Source organism: Pyrgilauda ruficollis, unplaced genomic scaffold (genome assembly GCF_017590135.1).
Source record: "Pyrgilauda ruficollis isolate IOZ18807 unplaced genomic scaffold, ASM1759013v1 scaffold53, whole genome shotgun sequence".
In the NCBI taxonomy this organism is placed as follows: domain Eukaryota; kingdom Metazoa; phylum Chordata; class Aves; order Passeriformes; family Passeridae; genus Pyrgilauda; species Pyrgilauda ruficollis.
In genome coordinates, this window is record NW_024526933.1 from 3781423 (window position 1) to 3805359 (window position 23937).

Below are 23937 nucleotides of genomic sequence, written 5' to 3' on the forward strand. Positions count from 1 at the left end.
GGCTTTTGTCATTTGACTGCCTGCTTGACTTTGCTAATCAGGAAAGCTTACATGCTAGTTACTTTTCTTACTTGTAGATCTATCTTTTTTTTTTCCTATGCTTAAATATTTTTTCTCTTTCTAGGTGTGATGTCTATAAACTGAAATTTGAAGGGAAGACATTTTATGTGTTTGGAGCTCAGAAAGAGGTTGTGTTTAATATTTTTACAGAACTTGTGTATTTGTTTAAGATTGTGTAAGATGTAACATTTTTTAAAAAGAAACAAACTACTAAATAATCAATAATTGTACTTAATATCATAACTAAAATAGAGAATATGAATGAATGTGAGTAATTTTGAAAAAAATGTCTAACTTGCAAAGGGTTGAAATATTTCTCACTTAATATTCATGCTGTGCTATGTGGATTGTTCATGGTTCTGGATGCCTTTGGAGTCAAGCTTTAATTTATTTTTAAGTGCTAAAGCTGTACTCACTCACTCTAAAGTATAGAAGATGTGTATAGAAAAGAATATATATGTATACGATTCTGTATATGATTGCAAATTCAAGTAAGCATTGCTACCTGGATCAATGTGAGGTATTTTTTTGATAATTACAATCCCATCCTCAAATCTCGGTAAGCTGAAAAGGTTAGAGTGTGTCTGAAGTAATTAGGATCCTATCACTGAGCTGTTGTCATTGAAATCCTAGAGACTTTTGTCTACAGCATGTTAAAATCAGCTCTTCCCCTAGATCAGAGTGATGCAGCCTAAGGTTATAGTTTTGAATGGAGGTGGGGAAAAAAATGAAGGAAGGAAATAATGCCAGAGGTATCAAGACTGCTTGTGTGGTTGCAAGGAAATTTTGATGGAAGGGCATCAAATGGTAGACAGGAGGGAGAGGTGGGTGGTAAGTAGTGCAGCAGCTGTGTGATGTAGAATGTTGAACACAGAGATTTCCCTCATTTGATTTTGACCAGTTACACGGTTGTTTTAAAGGTCACTTGTACATATGCTTCCTTCCCCCCTTGAAGTGTCTCCTTTTCTCTGAAAAAATTGCCTGGTCAGTTTAAATACCAGCTATGTATGGATTATGCATCTGCGGGTGAACCACAGATTTACACTGCACAGGAAAACTTGGTCTTCAGTGTATCTGGTTAAAGGTGATGCCATCAGGTAGAGCTATTTCAGTCATTGAGAATTTAACATTTTCACTGCTTTCATTTGCTTTCTTTTCCTTGCATTTAGAAGAAGGCTGTGCTATCATTCCATACCTCTACACCAGCAGCCTGCAAGCATCTTTGGAAGTGTGGGGTGGAGAACCAGGCTTTTTACAAGTATGTACACCATTATCTATAGTCATTATCTATACTAAAAGAAAAAAGTGCATGTGAGTGAAAGATTGTTCATTGTGAAATGTTCCATTTTTTCCAAAGAAGGCAAAATGTAAACAGAAAATATGCAAGTTAATGGTGAATATCATTTTACTTCAAGCCAGTATTAGAAATAATTTAAAATCCAAATGAGACAGGAAGGTTTTGGCTCCAGCACAATGCTTTTGCTGCTCTGTAGTGAGATATTGGATGGACAGAGTACTGCACTTATGTCTGGGAACTTAGCTGTTAATCTTAGCCCAGCTGTAGAATATCTTGAGAATGAAAGAAAAAAAAATCTGTCATGCTTGATTCTCTGGGTTCTTCTGCCAGGAGGTAATTGTTCTTTCACTTGAAATCCAAGGCTTAGTAAGAGTAGGTTGAAAAATAAACAGTTCTCTTTAATGATTTAAGCAAGGAAAGAAAATGTTCTTAGATACATTTTGAAAGATACTTGTGATCTTGTTATACATAAAAAGCCTGTAAAGTGACCAAAAAAAAAAAAAAAAAAAAAAAAAAAGTAGTAGTTATCACCTGTTCCCTGAAAGAGAACCTATTAATAATTCCTTATTAAAAACTCCTCTGCATTCTTTCTGCCCTCCATTGACTTTGTTAGATCTGTTTATTGATGCTTCCCTCTAGGCATGTAGTTTTTATTCTTGCTACTTAGTGTTTCCTTACAGCCTCTCACATATTTTATAAATATTACTGTTTCTGTGTTGGCACACAGCCACACCAGGGGGCTGCTGAAAGGGCAAATGAAAAAGAAGTAGGAAAAATGTATCTCCTAACCTGAATGTTAATAACCTGCTTTAATTTGGAGAAGAGACTCTTTAATTTCAATGATACAATAATATATAATCTATCCAACTGATATAATTCAATTGGATAGAAAAAAGAAACAGGAAGTAGGATCTGAAACAATGCATTGGTTAATTCTCTATGTCAACATTTACTGTGCTTGAGACTATATCAAGCCTAAACATAGTCTATAAATGAAGGCTAATTTGAAGTTTATCCAGAAGCATTTTCTGTTGTAAGTAGATTTAAGTAGGAAAATACTGCGTGGTGTTTGAGTAGTTTCATTTCATGTTACAAGAAATAAATAGGGAATAGGAGATGATTTCCCCCTAAAGAAGACAAAGTACTTTCTTTGAGTAGAAATTAGCTCAATGTAAAAATGTCTCAGGGAGATTCACAGGAATATCACCTCTCTGCTTTTGTTGTGAAATTGCTGTAATATTAACTATTTGGGTTTTGGTCACAAATACATGGTTTAGGGGGTTTAATCTTGGCTAAATGGCAGATGCCTACCCAGCTGCTCTTTCACTCCCTCTACTCAGCAGATCAGGATGAAAAGGTATGATATAATGGCCTATAGCTTAGGATAAAGATAGAGAGATTGCTTACCAATTACTGTCACAGGCAAACAGATTTGAATTGGAGAAGCTTAATTTAATTTCCTATTAACATTTTCACTCTATTTCAATTTATCAACAGAGACAGAACTAAAACCACCTTTCCCCTATTTCATTTCAGGATCACCTTTACTCCTTCATTTCTGACTCCTTTATGTCCTCCTTGTCCTGAGCAGCTCAGGGAGATGGGGAATGGAGACTGCAGTTCCTCTCTGCTGCTCCTTCCTTCTTACGCTCTACCTCTACTCCAGTCTCATTTATGAACTCCTCAAGCATGGGCCCTTCCCATGGTCTTGCAGTCCTTCAGGATATACCTGCTGCATCTTGTGCTCCTCTCCATGGGCCACAATGCCTGCCTGGAGCCAGGTCATGTGTGAGCTCTCCATGGGCTGCAGCTTCCTTCAGAGCATTGGCCTGTTGCAGGATCTCCCATGGGCTGTAGTGAGGATATCTGTTCTGTATTTTGCTGCAGAGGGACAGACTCCTTCCCCACAGTTTTCTCCATTGGTAGAATGTGCTCCGACACCTGGAGCACCTCCTCCCCCTCGTTCTTCTCTGACCTTGGTGTGTTCAATGCTGTTTCTCTCATCTGTTTTTCTACTTTCCAAATTACCTTATGGAGTGGAATTATTCCTTAACAATGATTGCTGAAAATTATGCCCACCTCTTTCAATTTTTGTGGGTCTTTCAGGAAGACTTCTTTAATAAAATGAAGATTGGTAATGTTACTCAACGGATAGGGACGTGAACAATAGACTGGAAAATGGTAATGTTTAATATGCAGAGTGCACAAAAAAATAACAATAATACTTCAAATGTGAAACTGAAGCCAAAACTATCTATAAGTAAAGCCTCAAGATAGTAGTTTTGAAAGAGTAAATGTTTCCTCACATTTCAGACAAATAGAGTTGTACAGTGGGGGCTGTTATTTAGCAGCATTAGATAATTCTCATTTAAGTTCTATATAATAACAACAAGATATTCTAATAAGCTTAAAACAGACATAGTCAGACTGAGTAAATAATTCACAGCATTGATACTTTGCCTTAATTAAATTTGGTCCTCTCCTCTTCCTAAAAGAGTTTGAGACTTGGAATTTACAGGAAAGTCATGATCACACGACATGTTTTGAAAAACAGAACTTTAGTCCTGTCTTGATCCAGGTTCAGGGGTCACTGTTGCAATTATTCAAGTAGATAGTAATCATGGACAATTGTTTACTAGGGCCTGGGAATTAGAGACTCTGTACAAAATCAATTTGCCTTTTTTCAAGAGAGCATCAAGGAAATGGCACAAGTGGTGCTCTTACATGGTCTTTGTTATAAAGATAAAAGGTTGCTGTGTACCTGTTGATTACAGAGAAGCAGTAGGGTATGATGCAGGCTACTAAGAAGTTGACTGAATAGAGATATTGGAGAAGCACCTACTTCAGGAGACAAGTTGTTGTCTTTATTATTTCTTTGTTTCCCTAGTGGAAAAGCAGAAATAGTCATACTTTCCCACAAACAAGCTGGTGTTAGGACACATGTCCCAGAGCCTTTGATATACCATGGTCTTTCTTTCATCCTGGGAATGAAAATTCATAGAGATGGAGGAAGTGTCTATATTTAATTTTCTTGTTTTCATGACAATCGCTTATTCCATGTTCAGTCATTCTATGCTGTCTGAATGAGTTTATGTATGCTTCATTGTCTAGTTTGTATAAAGGCCTTAAAAAAGTTGAAAAGCTCATTTTTTGAATATTACTTTATGGTATAAAAATAACAATGCTTGTAGTTTGCCGTGTTAATTTTTGCTTGTTATGTCCTCGAAAAGGTGACAGCCTCTGTTATTTTTTTTCAAGGTATGCAAAGTCCAGTCAGATCAAGACAATGTCCAGCAGCAAGATATTTTTTAAAGGCAGTAGATTTCGATATAGGTGGGTGTTTGCTGTTTCTTATGCATGGTAAATCATTTCAGGAAGTAAGAAAATGTAAGTAATTGTTCATGGCAAATTCAGGGCTGTTACTGCTGAAGGGTCTGTTCATTACTAGCTAACATCAAGATTTGAAAGTTTTCCTGTTGCCTTTTTAGCATCACTTAAAAATTAAGCAGGAGTTTTCACACAGACACTTCTGTCAAGAGTAGTTCCACCGGCAGACAGCTCCATTTTTGGCGCAGCTTCTGTAAAAACTAGGATGTGTGGCCAGTGCAGAGATTTTATGCCCCCTGCAGCTGGGCAGCTCTGAACTAGGTGTGAGATAACGAGGCAGTCCAGTTCAACCGTAATGTTCTACTACAAGAAGTTACCCTTTTTTTGGTAGTTTTGTGGGCAAGTAGTCAGCACAATTTTATTCTGCAACGTTATGCATGCACTTTATTGCAATTTTACCCCCCTTATTTTACATTTTTTAAAATGTAACTTAATTGTCTACATTTATGTAGTTCTTGGCATGTATCTTAGTATTTACTTGAATATTAATTTCATCTTTTAATGCAGTGGAAAAGTAGCCAAAGAGGTTGTGGAGGCAAGCTCTAAAATCCAGAGGGAACCTCCTGAAGTTCACAGGTATGTCTCAACATTCAGTATTAAAGTTTAAGGACTAGGGAGGATTATTGCTTTCTACAGAAATATTCACCTTCCTTTTCTGTCAGTTGCAATGGCTGTCTTTCTGAACTTCCAAAATTATGCACGCAAGCCTTAGGAAAAATGTATCTGACAATGTTACAAAATTCAGACAAATGTCTCCTATAAAGGAGAACCTAATCTGTGCTGCTTTGAAGCTGTAGTAAACTCAGCTGCTTTGAAGCTGAGTTTAACTAATCAGTCAGATTGATAACTTTTATTATTTTTTGTGTTATGGCATAAGATGTTATTATATGATCCTGACCGAAAAGTACACTCTAATTTCATTCCTAGATCTTGTTTGATTTTGAAAATTCTCAGTTTGTATATGTTTATGGGTATGTTTCAAAGTATACTTCACAGTTTTTCCATAATGCAGTTGGATTAAAAAGCATGATGTTCATTCAGTAAAGAGGAAAAAATATTAGAGAATCTTTTTTTTAGAGGAAAATTTGGCTTGTAAGAAATAAGCTGCTAGACCTTGCAAGCAAACTAATGCTTTCAGGTCCTTACCACTCATTGTAGTGACAGTAAAAACTCCTAAGAACCTGAATAAAGCTCTTCAGAAAAGAAGAGGCCATCAGGGAAAACTAAAATTATTTGAAACCATTTTTTAAAAACAGGTTCCTTTACATTATGAACATTCTACAGCCATATTCCCTTTTTTTGTTGAGATTTCATGTTTGGGGGGAATATGCTTTGTTTATTTTTAATTGAATATTGCTATTCTGTCTATTTTTTAGACAAAAGTGGATTGTTTTTACTAAAAGATGGGAATACATTTGCAGTAAATATTTATAATAAGTTGTCCAGCCACACTATGTAATTAATAGTTAGACCATGCAGGCATGCTTTCAAACATGTTTTTCCAGATTACATTTTTAAATGAGGTAAGTGACGGTCTAGAATGTGTTACATGATAACACAGAAGGCAGAATATAGATGCATCATTGAGGCAATATAAAGTACTTGGGCACACAAATGCATTTTAAATGAGAATAGTTGCTCACTTTAGGAAATAGCTTATTGCCTACTATCCAAGACTTTTCTTTGTCCAGGATAAGATTATCATACATTTATTTTTTATCTTGTATTTTGCTTTTCTTTGATTTCTACATTTAGAAGTATTTTAAACACATAATTTAAAACTTAATGTACATAAAGAAGCAGATCAGAGAACAAATAAGTTTATAAAGTAACTTTATATGGATTTAACATTCATAAATAGCAATACATCTCTTTTATTATTAACCTTCTTACAAAGCTTGCATTTATAATATGGAAGCTCCAAGTTCAGTTTCTTAGAAAGACTAAGGAATATAACGATTTCAGGTGCTTTTATAGCTCAGGCTGTGAAATGGGAGACGGCGGTAGCTGAAGCTTCTAAAAGCACAAGCAGGCAAAAAATATGAAAAATTTTCATCTGAAAAAAAGAGTCATGTTTTGAAAAAAGTTACTTTGTGAAAGAGGATTTGGGGATGGGAAATGATGGCTTTTCAGAAGCTAGACATTTAGAAAAAATATTTGATTGAACATAAACATATATCTATATATCTATATATAATCTATATATCTATACATATGTATATCTAAACATCTATATAAAGCTTTTCCTCCCTGTCCTCTCACCCTCACAATCAATTCAATTGTACCATGGTTTCATTAAGAAAGGAACATGCAGCTGAGAGGTGGGAATTGCTAAGTATCTCTGTGTTTGGATGTTACACTTACAGTGCTGCGTACTGAAAATCTGTTGGAGTGTGTCGTCATGCAGGATTAATTCAGTGGCAAGTTCTTCTGCCAAGCACAAAATGAATGATTTCATGTTCTTCTTCCAGGGCATGCCTGAAGAAGGGATCTTTGTAAATAAATATGGAGCAGAAGACTATGGGTGTTCCCAGGCACAACTTGTATTTTGGGAGTTGTTTGAGAGCTTTTTACAAGAAGAACAAAGCGATTTGCATAAAAAGCCTATGTATTTACCATTGGGTTGGAGTGACAATAATTATAATAAGCTGAGTGAAAACCCTCTGTGGATAGTGAAAATTTAAACTAAATAGTTACAAGAGAATACAAATGAGAATATAAATCTCTTTGGGCATGTGTTATGGCACAAGAAATCATGTCAATTGAGTAAGAAAGTTTGTTTATTCCCACAGAATATTTACTGATAGGTAGTGTGGGTTAAGAGTTGTACACCTGTGTCCCAAGTTTACCTAAACCTTCAGCAACACACAGTTCCATCTTCTGACTTGCAATAGGTTCTTTGTTCAGTTTGTTTATGTGGAATTTTAATTGAGCCTTTTGTGCAGACTTGAAATGCATTTTGTGAAACTTCAGCACTGTATCAGTATACCATTTGAAGTTAAGTAGGGTACTCTTCCATTTCATCTTTGCTTTTGTCAAAGTAAATATTTTATAATATAATGGTTAAGATTTACTGCAGGACTCTTGCTTCAGGCCTGTATCATGTAAATCCTAGATAACATATTCAAAAGAGCCTTTTTATATTCTCAGTAATAATTTTTAGGCTAATAAGCATCATGACTGAAGAAAATCAGCAGCATTCCTACAACTTTCCAGAGCATATTTAACACCTGCTTGCAGGAAAGCCTCTTAGAGTGAAGTAAGACAAGAAGGAAAACCAGCGTGAGTGCTGGGAGGCATGGTGTAGAGGCAGCATCTGGGGTGCGTGGGCACGAGTGAGAGCACTCTGTATCTGTAAACCTCAGGGATACAGCTGTTCCTGCTTTAGCTTTTGATGCTCAGTGCTCAAACTGTAACAAATCCTTTATCCAGTTCTGGAGGCAATGGAACAACTTTTCCCTTCCTTGAATCCAAATACTAGTGTTTGCTGTGCACTGTGGAGAGGAGCAACATACTGAAATCCTGCCTGAGACGAAAGGAAGTCAGGCAGTGTAAAGGAGTTAAACCAGCACAAAACCTCTCTCACACTTCAGATGTTGAACTGTTTACATCTGTGGAGGATGCAACACAACACAGCTGAAAGCAGCATTTAATGTGTAGAGCTTTTTACAACAGCTCAAGGGCTAGTAATTTATGCAAAATGATTCTGAGATGAGACCTACTAGACTGCAGTTATTTCCAGTAAGCAAACTGACCCTGTTTTCCCCATTCTTTTAGAACGAGCATTAACCAGAGTCGCAGCTCTCCCTCCTTGAACAAGCAACTCATAATCAACATGGAACCTCTGCAGCCTCTCCTTCCTTCTCCCTGTGAGGAGGAAGAGGCTCCTTTAGATGAAGGTGAGTCACTTACCCAATTCCCACTGATATTTATTACAAAGTATATGGAAAAAGGTGTGGTACTGACTCTGGGATGAGGAAAAAAATCTAATAATTTTCATTAGGTATTCCTAATCATTAAACCTCTGTATGTCTTACCCAATAACAATCACTATTTCAAGAAACTGTGCATTATCCTTATGAGAGATATAGTGTGAGGAAAGTTGGGGTTACTTGATTTCTGTTTCAAAAAATCTTTTAAATTGTCAGGCAAAAGGATCTTAGGAAATAAATAGTCTCAAGATGGCACCTTTTTCTGAATAGTGTCAGCAGTCATTCAGGAGTGAAAACTGGCTGTTAACTGCTGGATATTTTGTTTTTCTTGATACTCTTTACTTTTATATTTCCTTCTTTCTGCTTTAGTCTGCTAATTTAATTTCCTTGACAAAAAAAAAAAAAAAAAAAAAAAAAAAGACATTATTTCCAGATCAGCTAGGAAAGATCTTCTTTTATTTATCCTTAACAAAACGGGGCATTATTGGAAGATCAGTCTGAATTTATTCTGTATAACAATGTTTTGCATGTATTTCTTTATTTCTTGATATTTTTAATATCACATTAAATGGCTTTTTGAGATTCATTCGCTACAAGCAATGACACAAACACCATTGCCAGCTTAAATGAGGTTCATTGCCTTTGTGGTAATAAAAATGAAGCCAACCAAACAAAATCTGACGCCGGTTCTTGCTTGAGATGTAGGGAAGTAATTGTTTCAGAGGTTCGGAAATACAATATTTGCTGTTACTTTGTTCTGGTCAATAAAAACCAGAAAAATAGCTGAGTGAGTATCTTCCTTTTCATGGAGGTACATCATAATTTTATTTTATAGGAGCTGTATGAATATGTTTTGTTTATTCTTCAGAGTTTGGACAATGAATGTAGCAAGCCCAGGGTGAATTACATTGTCTGTGTTCATACCTTATTATAATTAGTAGTGGCAGCTGTTAGTTTTAACATTACTTGTTTACCTCCACTGTGAAATACACATATCTGAGAATTTGCCTTCTAGCAGCCAAGTACCACCGCTGTGCTTCCTCTGGGCAGTTGTCACCACCGCAGAGTAACAACAGCTTGCTCTGTGTAACCACATGTCCTTGCCTGCGTCCTTAACCACACTTACAACTCTAGGCAATGAAATCCATTTTTGGAAACTGGTAACTTACTGCTATATGCTCACCCGACAGTGCTTGTTTTAAATATTTTGTGTTACGTAAGTTTGCAAATTGCATTTCCTTTGAGTCAGACAGATTGTTGTTACTACGATAAGCTAATAGACATATTTGCTGGTGGTATTTAACTGCATACTTTATATGTTGTTAAATATCACCAGATGCTAAGTTAACAGTATTGAGACTTTTACAGTCTTTTCCTGCAGAAAACGTGGCTATATTATCAAATTGCAGCTTGAACTGATCTCGCAGCACTTCGGCAGTGATGCTGGCTCTCTTCCCAACATCCACTTCTGTGGATTCCCACCTTCTCCCTTGCACCAGCACTAATCACAACAGTGTGAACTAGAAAAAGGAGTTAAAAAATAAACCAATGACAAAAAAAAAAAAAAAAACAAACAAAAAAACCCCAAACCATAAAGAACTCAAAAACAAACAAAAAACCAAACAAAATAAACCAAACAAAAAGTGAACAAAATAAATTCAAAACAACAAAACCAAACCAAATCCAATAACACCAGGAAAAAAAAATAAAACAAAAACAAACAAACAAATAAACAAAACCAACCCAAACCCAAACAAAACTCTCCTTAACTGTGCAGTCTCCTATTACTTCCTGACTCAACTATTGACTGGCTCATCAAGAGGGTCAGCCAAGGTCTTGTTCTGGGGTAAGGGCATGAGCAAGAGGTGGGGAGAGGGGAGGCATCCAGCCCTGGACCGACACAACCGCCTTGGGATACTGCTTTTAGTGTGCTACAGATATGAAACAGCCTTGGTATCTCTGTATATGTCTTGGCCCAGGGAAGCATAATTTCATTTTTGTTGTTCAAAAGGCAAAAGTCAGTGTTATCAGATCAATAATTCATGCATGAAATCTCAGCACAGAACTATCAAGTGAGCAAAAAGAAACTTTCATCACTTTGTCAAAATGACATTAATATCCTGTGACTGGAGAGGTATGGTATTGCCTTTTAAAAAAATAGTCTACTCAAACAGTTGTGATAGCATCTGGCGCTGGAAAATCCAGAGACAATGGACTACCATTTGCAAAGGCAGTAATCTGTCTCACCAAAATCAGACAGGAAAAGAAGGCAGCCACAGAATCTGTACAGCAGCACTACAAGAAACATAATGTGTTCAACTACACATGGAGCAAGAACTGAGCTATACTCAGTGCTGGTGAGGCTGCACCTCAAATCCTATGTTCAGTTCTGGGTCTGTCATTGCAACAATGTCATTGAGAGGGTGGAGAATCCCCAGAGAAGGGCACTGGTGTGAGTGAAGAGTCTGGAGCACAAGTCCTGTGAGAAGCATTTGAGGGACCTGGGGTTGTTTAGTCATGAGGAGGCTGGTGGTGACCTTAGCAGTCTCTACAACTCTCTGAAAGGAGTGTGCAGCCAGGTGGGGATTAGCCTTGTCTCCCAGGTAATAAATAACAGACAAGAGAAAGTGGCCTCACATTACGCCTAAGAAGGTTTAGTTTGGATATAAGAAAAACTTCCTTACCCAAAAGGATGGTCAGACATTGGAACAAACTGTCCAGGGACATGGTTGAATCAACAACCTCCATGGAAGTGTTCAAAAGGCGTGTGGGTGTGATGCCTGAGGACACGGCTTAGTGGTGAACACAGCAGTGCTGGGTTAACAGACTTCATAGTCTTTCCAACCTTAATGATTCTATGTACAGGAATGAGCACACACCTGCTACTATCAGTCTAATTGTCTGTCTCTGTGTGGGTGCTTGGCTGTGTAAGATTTGGTTGTAGAGGAGAGTCATGTGGAGCTTTTGTAGGTACAACTATTTAAATTTTTTAGATGGTCTCTTGCTGAGAGTTAATATAGACCAGGAGTTTTTGAGTCAGTTGTAAGATTTTAAGATTTCTCTCTTACTTATGTGTAGATAAAACTATGGGGAGCAAATTGAAATTAACACAGTCATTTCTCTTTTGCATAAGCATGGTCACATGAAACATAAATGATAGATTTTACTTCTCAACATCAGTATGTAGGAACACACTGGCCTTTTTTCCCCTTGCACTAAGATTTGACGCCTTGGATATTTTTATGCTTCTGTGTGGTTCAGCTGTTATGATAGCAACTGCTAGCTGAGATGGATGCTGTGGAAGCTTGCAATGTTATGAGGCATTTGGAAATGTTTCAAATGTTGGAAATCTTTCACAACTTTGTCTGGCTGACACTTGAGTCCTTGTATAGGCCTTCCTTTACGTATTGAACACACTGGTGATTAGATTTTTGTAAGAATTCATGCTTTCCAGTTTTTGTAGCTGTGTACACAATGAAGAGTCAACGCCTTTTAGTTAGAATTTAATGTTATGACAGTTATGAGAATAAAAATGAGAAAAGAAAACAGAATCTTACTTTTGAAGGGGTGACAAAATGTAAATAGGGAGCAAAGGGTACTTGATCTTTCCTGACACCCAGAAAAAAGTGTTTGCAGAGAAGGAAAGGAAGAGAAAAATCTTTGCTCTGGCAGAGGAAGAAAACAGGACCTCTGCTGGATATTTGTACTATACAGGCTGTGTAGAAAAAGGAGCCATCATAAAGATGCTTTCCAAAAGCTTCATTGAAGTAGATGTCTTTTATGAGAGAAACATCTGGGTGTAAAATAGGCATTTGCAGGACTCCCTCCCCTACTCCTCTCTTTCCTATATATTTGCATGCACATCACTAACTTTTTGGTACAAAGAGAGCAAGGACATCAGGTAACGAGGATTCAGATAGCACAACGTCATAAACATTACAGATGAGTACTCTGGGAAGTGAGAGACTACATCCCCACCAGTACACTCCTTCAGTTTGTCTCTTCTCTGTGGCTTTGGTGTACCAGGAAAGAGTTTCTTTCCCACTAGGATAGTGTGATGTTATGCATATGGTTGCTTTCCAGCTCCCAGCTGGAGCAAGTTATCAGCAGCCAGCACAGGCGCATCATGCTTTTTTGGGAACCTGTATAACTCTGCTGGGCAGGAACAGGGAAGTGCCCAGCCTCCTGAAACAACACTTCTTTCTGCCCAAGAAGAACCTGTCCAAAAACTGTCCTCAAGCGGGAACGGGAGCTCATATGTAAAGAGATAATTTTTGTTCCAGACTTAAAAATTTTCTGTTCTTGTTTTTACATGGGAAGGTCAGGTTTTTATTCTAGGCTAGAAATTAATCTGTTTTGGCCACACTGCTTTGCTTTGTGAGTAAGATTTGTAAGCGCAGCATGGGATTTTTCCATTGTATTTACATGTTTCACAAATAATTTCCAGGTAGTGATGGGGAACTGATATTACTGGCATATTAAAACATTTTAGAAAAATAATGGGACTATGAATGCTGGCCTCTTTTTTAACTGCACTATGTTTTTTGTGCCTTAGATATTTTTATCTCTCTGTGTGTGGTTCAGCTGTTATGCTAGCAACTGCTAACTGAGATGGGTGCTGTGGAAGTTTGTATTGTACATTATGAGGCATTTGGAAATGTTTAAAAATAACCTCTGGTTCTGTTCCCTGCTGGGATATTTTTGTTGGCCATGTTAGAAGCTTGTCATTTGATTCATTGAGAGCGACCTGTGTGTTAGTCTCTTAAAACTCAGTGGGAACTTAATAAAAGGTCAAAGCTGGTATGGCTAGAGCTTTTACAAGATTTTGAGAAGAGGAATTAATAGTCAACATGGTGAAATGTCTTGTAAAAATCCAAACAAAGAGAAGCATTCATTTGCGGATGGTTAACCACTGCAACAAGGAAGTGTGCATTCGTTTACTGCGGCATGGCTCCAAGATCACAGCCAGAAGGGCTGGTAAATTTACATTTATTTTACTCAACCCCCTTTTTTTAAAACCTCTAACCCCAGTTTAAGTTAATAGTTGTGTCTTGGAAAGGAACTGTACTGTAAATGGCATGTACAGCAGAGAATAAGGACAAACTACTGACAAGAATGAAGTAGCAAATGGAGAATGAATGAGACAAAACATAAATTTATTGTATTTACTTACAGAAAATTGTAGATTGATTTGTTAATTGGTAACAAATGGGGGACTGGAATTTTGCCTTTGTATTTTTCTGTGACTGAGGTGGGGGGAAACACTTTGAAACTGTAGTAATTTATGACAAAACTAGAACATGTGAGCTGAATGCAGTAGTTGAGTTTTCCAGTTTGTAACTTTATTTGGTTTATTTTTCTACATACTGAATAATTTCATATACTGAAAAATAGTACTAAGGTGGAGAAAGGCAGAACTTGGGCAGAATCTGATTTATCTGCCTTTTTCACTCCTCCTGTGTGTACAGGAGTGCAACCCAAGAGAAAAAAAGCATTCAGTATTGTTTGGAACAGCAAAGTGGTGGTTTTTTTAGGAAATGCTTTTGCTAAAGATCCATTTCCCCCCCATCACTAAATATGTCAATTTCCTTAATGTCATAAGATATTTTTAAATTGGTTTTTCCATGCCTTCTGTAGTACTCATTACTTTTGATTTTTGGGCACCTATAGGTTGAAGTGTTTCAGTTTTTACTAACCTGTATTAAATCTTTGTATTCAATCTTAATTTCAGAAATTAAATTCAATCTTAAATTCAGAAATTAGTTTTTAATCAAAGAATTAACTCGAAGTGTTCTGGCAAATGAGAATATTGTTACTGTTTTGATATCTGAATTTAGAAAGCAGTGAGTGCAGTAGGTACATAAGAAACTGCTTCTTGCAGTGATTTGTCTTTGAGCAGCAACAGCTCCTGATTGTCTTTGCTTCTTGAGTTCACTACTCAGTGAAAACAGTAGAATCTATGAGAATACACCTAACTCCCTTGATATTAAATAACTCCCTTTAAACATAGTAGCAAAATTGAAAAAGCATCATTATTGACATGTGTTTTGTATTCTTACATCTCAGAGGTTAAATACTGGCTGCAAATAGATGCAAGACATCTTGTTGGTTTAATATAATGACAACAATCATAAGAGATTTGTATGTTGGGACTACATTAGTTCTTAAACACCTTGATTTTGTAGTATTGTTCATACTATGTTATTCCTTTTGAAGTAAACATGCAAACAAGTATACATAAATCTATATCTATATCTATATCTATATATCAGCATATAACATGTGGATACCAGCACCAAAACACAGGAGATAGCTTGTGCAAGGCTCCTAACATGGGACATAACTCCCTGGGAGAGCCCCATTGTGATGCTTTCAGAACAAGTGTTGCTCAGAACAGTGCTGGCTTGTGCTGGGAGGGCTCACCCAAGCTGAGTGGGAATGCTGAAATGTCCCACTTGCCCTTTTGCTTGGGTGCTAAGCTTTCACATCAGTACTCAGCACTTTTCAGCCTCACTATCCTCGGCGTGGTGCTGGACACCGAGTCACTGCAGTCCCATCACCAGGTCCTTCTTTCTCCGAGCTGCTGACAGATGTATCTTGCCTTCTCCTTCCTGCTCCCATGATACACAGCCCTCTCCCTGATGCTTCCTTCAGTCCTATTGTTGCTTAATCCTGTTTCTGGCAGGCGATCAACATCTCTGGATTGAACGCCTCCCAGGCCAAAGAGAGATGGAAGACAGGCATCCCAGAATGCCCACCATGCAGTATGCTCTGCTCTGCTTCTGCCTCTGTGCTTTGGGTGCCCTTTGTGGGGTGTGGAAAGCAGAGCAGTGGCCTTCAGTGGCTGTACTATCTGTGACATTGGACACCATGACACAACACAGCTGGGAGGCAAGCTGTAATGCCACAAAACATCCAACTCATAAGAACTGGCAACTGGGACAGGGCTTTTCTCCCTTCTAGAAGTTCCCATTAGACTAAAGCAAATGGCCAGCAGGAAAGTCAGGTCACTGCCTAAAAAGGAGTTACTATAAACTGTCATTGATTTACTCTCCTTACAAAGCTGTAACAGGTGTCTTTCATAGGCACGGGATGTGGGTATGGTACAAATCTGTGACCTTCTGTTTCTGAGGGCAAGAGGTCTGGTTGTGAGGCAAATCCTGCTTGATATAGATCCTGTGTAGGGAAATATTTAAATTCAATGCAATTCTAGAGTCTGTCTCATTTTTCTACATTTTCTTTGTGACATTCATGCACTTTGCTCATGTGAGAAAATCACCTTCTCCTTCCCTCTGAAAGGTCATTCTATTCATAGTACAGGTGAATTTCGTCCACATGGAAAATAAGCAAAGGACACATATTTCTAGAGGAAGAAGTAAAAAGGACAGGAAGGATTTCTCCTAACTGCAGCCTGGCTGGCCTTTTTTTTTTACATGTGTGTATGAAATGTTCCTAGCACTGTTCTCTTAGGACCATATCTAATTTTCCATTTGTCTCTCTAAAATGAGTGTGTATTCACATTTGTTCCTTTCTCCAATATTAAAGGCTGTTATAGGTGTGTAATTGGGTTTCTGGTAAGAAAAACCCTGTACAGAATATCCAGCCAACAGACAATGTGTGACCTGATTTTTTTTAATAAGCAGAGGATACATTCTTCTGAGGTGCAGTACTTCCAGCAACTGCAGCTTCTTAAGAATGGTGGAGCTAGAGCTGCCCTTCATTTTGTTAATCCTCAGCTGCTGATTTTGGCCCCTGTAGAAATACTAGCAGCTGACAACTTCTATGTCAGACCTCTTGCACGTTCATGTTCACAGCAGATGACCAAAGTAATGTCATGTCTTATTCAGCTGTTCATGTTCCTGGCTTGGAGCAATCACCAGTATTTGGTGGAAGAGGAATACTGAGTTTCATCTAGGATAATGAGATGTCTGGCTTTGTAAAATTTGTCCAGTTGCCAGAAAAGTGTAGCAAACTTTTGCTGTGGAAATATAAGAAATAAACCTGAGTTTATTTACCTGATATTCCAGTAATCTGTATTATAAGTTTCTGATTTATGGAATGTAAACTTCCATTAAGAATTCAAAATAACGAATGGAAAGAAGAGGTTCTCAAATGTAAGTTAGCTCTCAGCTCATAGTCCTTTAAATCTGAACACCACATAAATTTTAACTATTCTTAAAGAGATAGTAGACTTTTCAAAATCTTGCCAACAAATTGTATTAAATGATAGTCTTATAAGAGTAGTACCGAAATAATTGTTATATATGAATAGGAGCAAAGGATTGGCAGTAGGGTCATAGAATAATTAAAGAGTATTAGGAATTGGGCTTGCTTTAACTTTTATATTCTATTTTTCCATTGGAACATTTCAAGGATTTTTTTTCTTTTAACTTGATTTTATTACTTCAGATAACTGTCTCTCTTGAGGCTTATCTGAAAAGTAAAAAAAATTAAAAAAACTTTCTTCTCTCTTAAATTTGTGTTACTGGAATATTCATTGTAGTGTGGAATTTTGGTACTTTAATGTGATATTCTTAGGTCTGCATAAGCTTTGTAAATTATATTTGCCATAATGATTTTGCAGTTATGTCTTTTGAAACCATCAAAATATGAATGGCACAGCACACTTATCTATATATTGCAACATGACTGAAACTTTGCTGGAATCAGTCATGTGGACTCTGGTTAATAGCCTGTTCTTTCCTCATTCCTTGACTTAAAAAAATGTTGTGGTGCTACAAAGAATATGAAGGAACAAAAAAACCAACTTTATAGCTTAATTTTTTAAAATATCAAATAAGCTTGCAGCAGCAGCAGCATTTAAGGCCCATTCTAAATTTTCAAATATTGATTTACACTAGTATTTGACTGATATAAATTGCAATTACATTGATTTAATGAGTTTAAATAAAAATAAAGGAGTGGAAAATTCTTCCTAGTGGTTGAAATTAAATAGTGGAATGTAATTTTGATGTGTGCTTCAGAGCTGCAACACATTACCATTTAAACACAAACCCTTCAGGAAACAAAAACACTGACGTGAAAAGGTTTCTCTGTTGCCTTCTATCAACAGGTTAACTCCATAGTCAGAAGTCTGCCAGTTATTTGAGAAAAATACAGTTGTGATGAAAGTTAATATATGTTGTTTATGTTCACTGTGCATTTTATGCAAGCTGGAATTTACTCTGGGGAGAAAGAGATAAATTGGGGTGACCTTTCTTTGTGGTAGCTGCAGCTGTCCTCTAAGATGAGAAACATGATGAAGATATATTACTGACCTTGCTCACCTAAGCTGGTATAGAGAGGCCTATGGCCAGAATTCTCAAATTTAGGAGAGTAAAATTGTGTGTTTTCAGCTATTTTGAAATATCTAAGTAAGTGGCACAACTTAAATTTTAGTATTATTAAGAATATTTGAAAAGCATATTTGAGAATCGAATGGTAGTACTTGTATAGCTAAAGATATGTGTAGATTCTTAATGCTGGGTTCCAGAGTTAAAAAATTTTGGCATTTGTAATTTAAAGCATTGTGGGTATACTCTTAAATAACTTGAGTATGTTTTGGTGATCCAGCATTACCTTCTGTTACTTAGGAGAAAGCTGGTTAGGAGAAAGATCCTCCAAATCTGTTCTCGCTTCTTGGTGTTCATACTCTGTTTTGTCTCATTTCAGTTGGTTTGTATCCTCCTCTTGATGACTGTGGCAAGTCTATTTTTTAATGTAAAGACTTGGTGTAGACAATTACATTCCAGCACAAAACAAGTTTCATGCTGAAATATGATGAATTTCTAAATTGGCTGTAATAAGAGAGGACAGAGTAGTTGCTGCAAGGAATTATTAGGTAGGAAGCAAAATTAAACTTATGGAAATCAAACTAATTGAATTATTGAACTGACAATTATTGAGAACAAGGTTTCATTTCAGCTATGCACTTTTCTGCTGAAAGGAACTCCTGCTCTCCTTCTCTGTCCCAGGTCATTGCTGTTTCCACAAGAAGGCATGACTAGCCAGCTGATGAAAAAAACCCTATCAGATGCTAACCCAAGCTGCTTTGCTCAGTGATGAAATGAAAGGAAGCAGAAATTGTGGTTTTGGTTATTTGGCCAAAATGAGAAACCTCACCTGGTGGCATGGCCAGTGAGGTCTATAGAAGAAGGAAAAGGTAACAAATTACAGGGGAAGAGATCTGTCTGAGTAATTTTGAATATTTAAAAATGGAAATTTCCATGAGGAGATATCTGAAGATTGCTTTGCAAGGCAGGTCTGTGCCCTACTGTCCTCTCCATTCCTACGACTGACAACTAACAGCCGTCACTGAAGTATTGATGTAGCTGTAAAAAGCTAGACTTCTTTGCAGACTTCTTGCTGTTAGACTGGAAAAAGGAGAGTAAGTTTTGAGAGAGCAGAGAATAATGTCATAAGAAAGTTTCCTCTGTAAAGGGGACAGAGAAATTTAGAAGAGAGAGAAAAGAGCTAAAGAACTAGATAAGCAAAAAGAAAAAAAAAAGACACGAGAAGAAGCTTTTTTGACAGGTGATGAATGCTGTTCCAATGACATCTAATTATCATATGATTTGTTAACCTTCCTCTCATTTTGCCCTTTTTATTGTTAACATGAATTTGTCATTATAATCTGTTGTCTCTTTTTAGTGTCATGCTCTATTCTCAACCTTAGCTATTATCTTACCACATTAATTCATCTCAAAGCCATGTGAGTTGGTAGTTTTTGTTGTTGTTGTTGTTATTATTATTATTATTATTATTATACACCAAAGAGCACCAATTCATATATGTAGTAGGTATTAATTTATACCAGAAATCAGATTGCCGGTAGAAAATAAGGTGCTCTCTTTTCTGCTTTGCACTAAACTATTATCATTGGTAGCTACATCAGGCCCTCTTAAGCAGATCTGATGTACTGCAGCATTGTAAAGATACTGCCCTCTTCAAAAAGCTTTTTCAGTTTTTGATAATTGTGTACAGTCTGCTTTTAATATGCAAAATTATTGTAGAATCTTCTTTCCATACATCTATTATATCCTATTGGAGGGCTGACTTTTGCCACCAGGCTGTGAGAAATTTAATATCATTGTTTTAATCTCATTTCTTCAGGTGTCCAACTGCCAAAGGAAGAGGAGGTTTCAGTACCTGTGACTTCAAGCTCTCCAGTAAAGGATACTGGGAAGGATGTTGATCTTGCCCTTGAACAGGAAGAGAAGATAAAAGAGGAGCCCTTAACCATCTCAGAGCTTGTATACAATCCAAGCGCCAGCTTACTGCCCACACCGGTTGAAGATGAGATTGACATGCTTTTTGATACCTGCCCAAGAGCAGAGAATGAGAAAGATGATACTGATTCATTTGAGGAACTTGAAGCAGACGAAAATGCATTTTTAATTGCAGAGGAGGAAGAACTGAAAGAAGCTCGGAGAGCCCTGAGGTGGAGCTATGACTTTCTAATGGGCAACATAGAGGTGAATGCTTTTGTGAAGAGTTTCTCCAGACTTTTTCTTGTAGGCCTTGGACTACTGTTGTTTGTGTTCCCTCTTTTCCTTGTTCTCTTGGAGTCGGACCTTCAAATCTCTTTCCTTCATGAAATCCGCCAGACGCCGGAGTTTCAGCAGTTTCATATTGAATATTACTGCCCCCTTAGGCAGTGGATGGCTTGCAAAATAAACTTCATCCGTGATATTCTGGGCAGCTTTTAAATTTTACATTAATATAATACAACTAAGGGCTATATTCAAAATTTCAGTTAGTGACAGCTTTCCATAATGCCCCTGCACCCATCTGTTGGCAGCTGCCTTCATATCCTCATTTACAGTTTTTGTTACAGACTCTTCAGGTTCTTAAGTTCCCTTTACATACTTAAGTTGCCATTTTAGTTACCAGCTTATACAGTCGCCTCTCAATAACCAAAAAGAAGCTTTATTTAAATTACATTTCAGACTTCCAGCTCATTTATTACATTATACAAGACAGGGTCACAGTAAGTTTCATTGTCCTAAACTTTTCAATCCATGATGCTAAGACTGATGATATTGAAAGAAAACTTTTTGAATATACTCCTTAGTGCAGCAATCTCTTCTAACCAATGCCTATACAAGCAATGTTTATGCTGGGTTTTTGGTTTTTGTTTGTTTTTCTGTTTGTTTGTTTTTTTACATTTTTATGTGTTTAAGATATTTTGGTAAATTTTTAGCAAAAGACAACTTATGATGTTATTTAAATGTACACATTAGTAAGAATAATGCAGAGGGGCATGCAGGGTGTTTTTAGTGTTTTACCAATTATTTGTTTTTAAACTATGGCTGGAGAATGAATTTAATGTAGCTCTATTCTATTCTGTGTGTTTGGGAAACACACAGAAAGTTCACTCAAGTTCTGAAGGGGCTGCCTGGGCAAGGTGAAATGACAGCAAGTATGCAAAAGAATTTCTGAAAGGTACAGTTCTAAAGCTTGGGGAAGTGAGCAGAACTGAAATGATCCTTCCTCTTATCTGTCAGGTTGTCTTCCACTTTATCAGTTCTGTAGAAAGTCTTTACAAGATAGTCCAAGTACGTTTAGAGAAAGATTGAGTCTTCAGTCTAAATGTAGATTATTGTACATAACGGAAGACAATAATAGTGAGTAGCAAAAAAAAAAAAAAAAGTGGGAGAAAAAAAAAAAAAAAAAAAAAAAAAAAGAAAAAAAAAAAGAAAAAACAAGAAAAAAAGGACCCAAAAGTAAATCAGTAGGTGAGTGAGATACTTTTAAAAATCATAAAGAAGATGAAAAGGTGAAAAAGGAATAAATTTTTTCATACTTCTTTTAAAAAGCAAAGCATTAGGCTGTACAGTTGATATCAAAGTAATCTACTGGCTCACAGTTAAAGGCTTAAACACTTTAAGAGATGAATCTTCATGCTTAATGCCCTTTATGACTAATCTCTAAGACAACATATTTTCTGTGCATATTAATATACTTCCTTTCACATATAGCACCATACTTACCCTCATTCCTTGTTATTATGAGCCCAGTTACAAGATCTAATGCTGTTTTGTGTAACATGGATTTGTATATCTAAAAGTATTCCAATATAGCTTAGAGAATATACTTACGTAAAATCTTGTCAATGCTGAGAACATTTGAAGGCCCTCAAATACACCACAGAGGTTGTATCTAAGAAAGTTTTTATTCCTCCTCTCCCACAATCTTAGTGCAGCCTTGTTTCATATTTAAATTAAGGAACTTGAATTTTGGCTTCAGATTCTTTCTCTTGCTTAGACATTTAGGAATTGGAGACATATTTGAGGCTATTTTATTCGATGTGCATTTAACACATTGTAACCACATGACTAATTCCTACTAAATAAATTCCTTTAGTTTCAGTATCAGGGAATCTGTTTTGCTTTGTTTTCTCTTGTAAGCCTTTGCAAGTGTCTAGTTTTAAAATGGCAATTTTCATAGAGCATTTTTCCTTCCCTTCTAATCTTCTCCAGTTTTTAAAAGACAGAACAGTTACAGGGCTTAGGAGTTCCTCTCCTCAGCTGAAAACTTTTGGATTATTCTTCATATCCCCTCCAACAAAGGCTAAAGTAAACAACTGTGGTTTTTTATTGTCTTTGCTTGTCCTGGATAATCTGTTTCCCAAAAGAATCATTAATGATTAGTTATTGAGTGTCCATTTCTTCCTGTGCTACTTGCAGCTAAATGATCCTTTCTCACAAGGTAATAATCATTCAGCCTAACAGAAACGGAGAGTGAACAAATGCAGACATTTGGTCTTAACCAGAAATTATTCACTTGCATTGTTGCTAAATATAGGGGGGTGAAAAGGTGTTTTCAGTGGTGAAGGCTGTGAGAGCAGACATCCTGATGGACTGTGAAGAAATGGTTACATACAACCTCCTAGAAAGTCTGAGAATCACTTAAAATAAAAAAAGTTGGTTACGGTAGTCTCATCCCTGTGCACCCCAGAAGTAGGAGTATTGTAATGCTTGATTTAACTCTTGTCAGAAAATAGCTCAGTTGCATCAGAACATAATCTCAAAAATTGTGCAGTGCAGTGAAGTTTTATGTAGGGTTAGATGCAAGTGTGTGTGCACATGTACTTGCATTTAGTAACCACGTGCATATATTCACACCCGGCTTTTTAAAATTCTCACCTTTCCTTCCTGGTATTCCCTAGTCTTTCAAAGTAATTTAACTAAAAGTCATGAAAGTGTTATACCTTAAAGGTCACTATCATGTCATACACAGAAGGATGTGGCTGGGCACATTCAGAGAGTGTAGCAACTTTTTTACAGGTAAAGATAACAGACTTGGACTATGGAGCGTCTGTAGGTACAGTATTGTGTATTTCTGTCTGTGCTTGGATTATATTGTAAAATGTTATGTACTTGAAATCTATTTTGTGGTTTGTCCAACATTTATAAACACAACTCTGGGAAGTATTAAAAATGGTTTTATTTCATGGAGTGTAAGGGGAAAATATACCTGTAACTTGAGCCTTATCTTTGTACAGTGAATTTCACATTTCTATATGTCAACATCCTGATTGTTTTGTATGTTGATATGATGGCAGGAATCCCTAATAAAATTACACTGGAGAAAAGCCTTCTGTAGTTATGACAGTTTTTATGGAGAAATATTTTCTATAAATAATACTTTTTGTCATGAAGTCCTTGAAATATAATATAGTAGAGATTTCCTACAACTCTAACAATGTTTTCAATATCATTTTCTTTATTTATCAGCTGGTGAGACACTAAAAAGTAGTTTAAAATAGGATATAATTAACATGGCTTCAGGCTTATTTACCAAGATACTGTTGGTTTGCCTGGTTACCACATAGGAGTGAGCCAGAGTCCTGAGATACAATTGCTGCACACAGAGTAAAAACTGAGAAGCTGGTTTTACAGTCAGGCCCTGGTAGTGGACATATGGCTGCAGTCTTGTAGAGGCAGGTCTGGCTAGAATGTTATGTAGGAAAAGCTGTGCTTTCTTGCATTGAGTTGGTTTGGAGCTCTGACAGAGCAAAAGTATTTGGTAAGAAATTGTCCTAGGGTGAGAAGGAAGTGAGTTTTTTGGGAAAGTGACATGGAAACACGAGAGATTTCAATTGTGTTTCTGGGGAAAGCCTATGGTGCAAGGGGGAAATCCTCTCTCCCTGATGGACTTAAGAGTTGATTATTTGAGGGGAGGGTGATGGACTGAAAGTTGATTATCTGAAAAATGGTGACTGGATGAAATCTAAGGTGTTATTTCATGCTGTGGAGG

At 36.8% G+C, this 23937-nt stretch overlaps 1 protein-coding gene across 1 annotated transcript in view; it reads left to right on the forward strand.

Annotated features, from left to right (window-relative positions):
* The window catches only part of FRMD3 (FERM domain containing 3), an 88380-nt gene extending 65114 nt beyond the window's left edge, over positions 1-23266 (forward strand). The window contains exons 10-15 of the mRNA XM_041480759.1: positions 125-188; positions 1230-1318; positions 4616-4690; positions 5252-5320; positions 8522-8643; positions 19789-23266. Of these exons, the coding sequence (XP_041336693.1) occupies positions 125-188; positions 1230-1318; positions 4616-4690; positions 5252-5320; positions 8522-8643; positions 19789-20384 (1015 nt within the window). The 3' untranslated portion in view covers positions 20385-23266. The remainder of the gene's footprint in view (positions 1-124; positions 189-1229; positions 1319-4615; positions 4691-5251; positions 5321-8521; positions 8644-19788) is intronic.
* Positions 23267-23937: the final 671 nt, after the last annotated feature.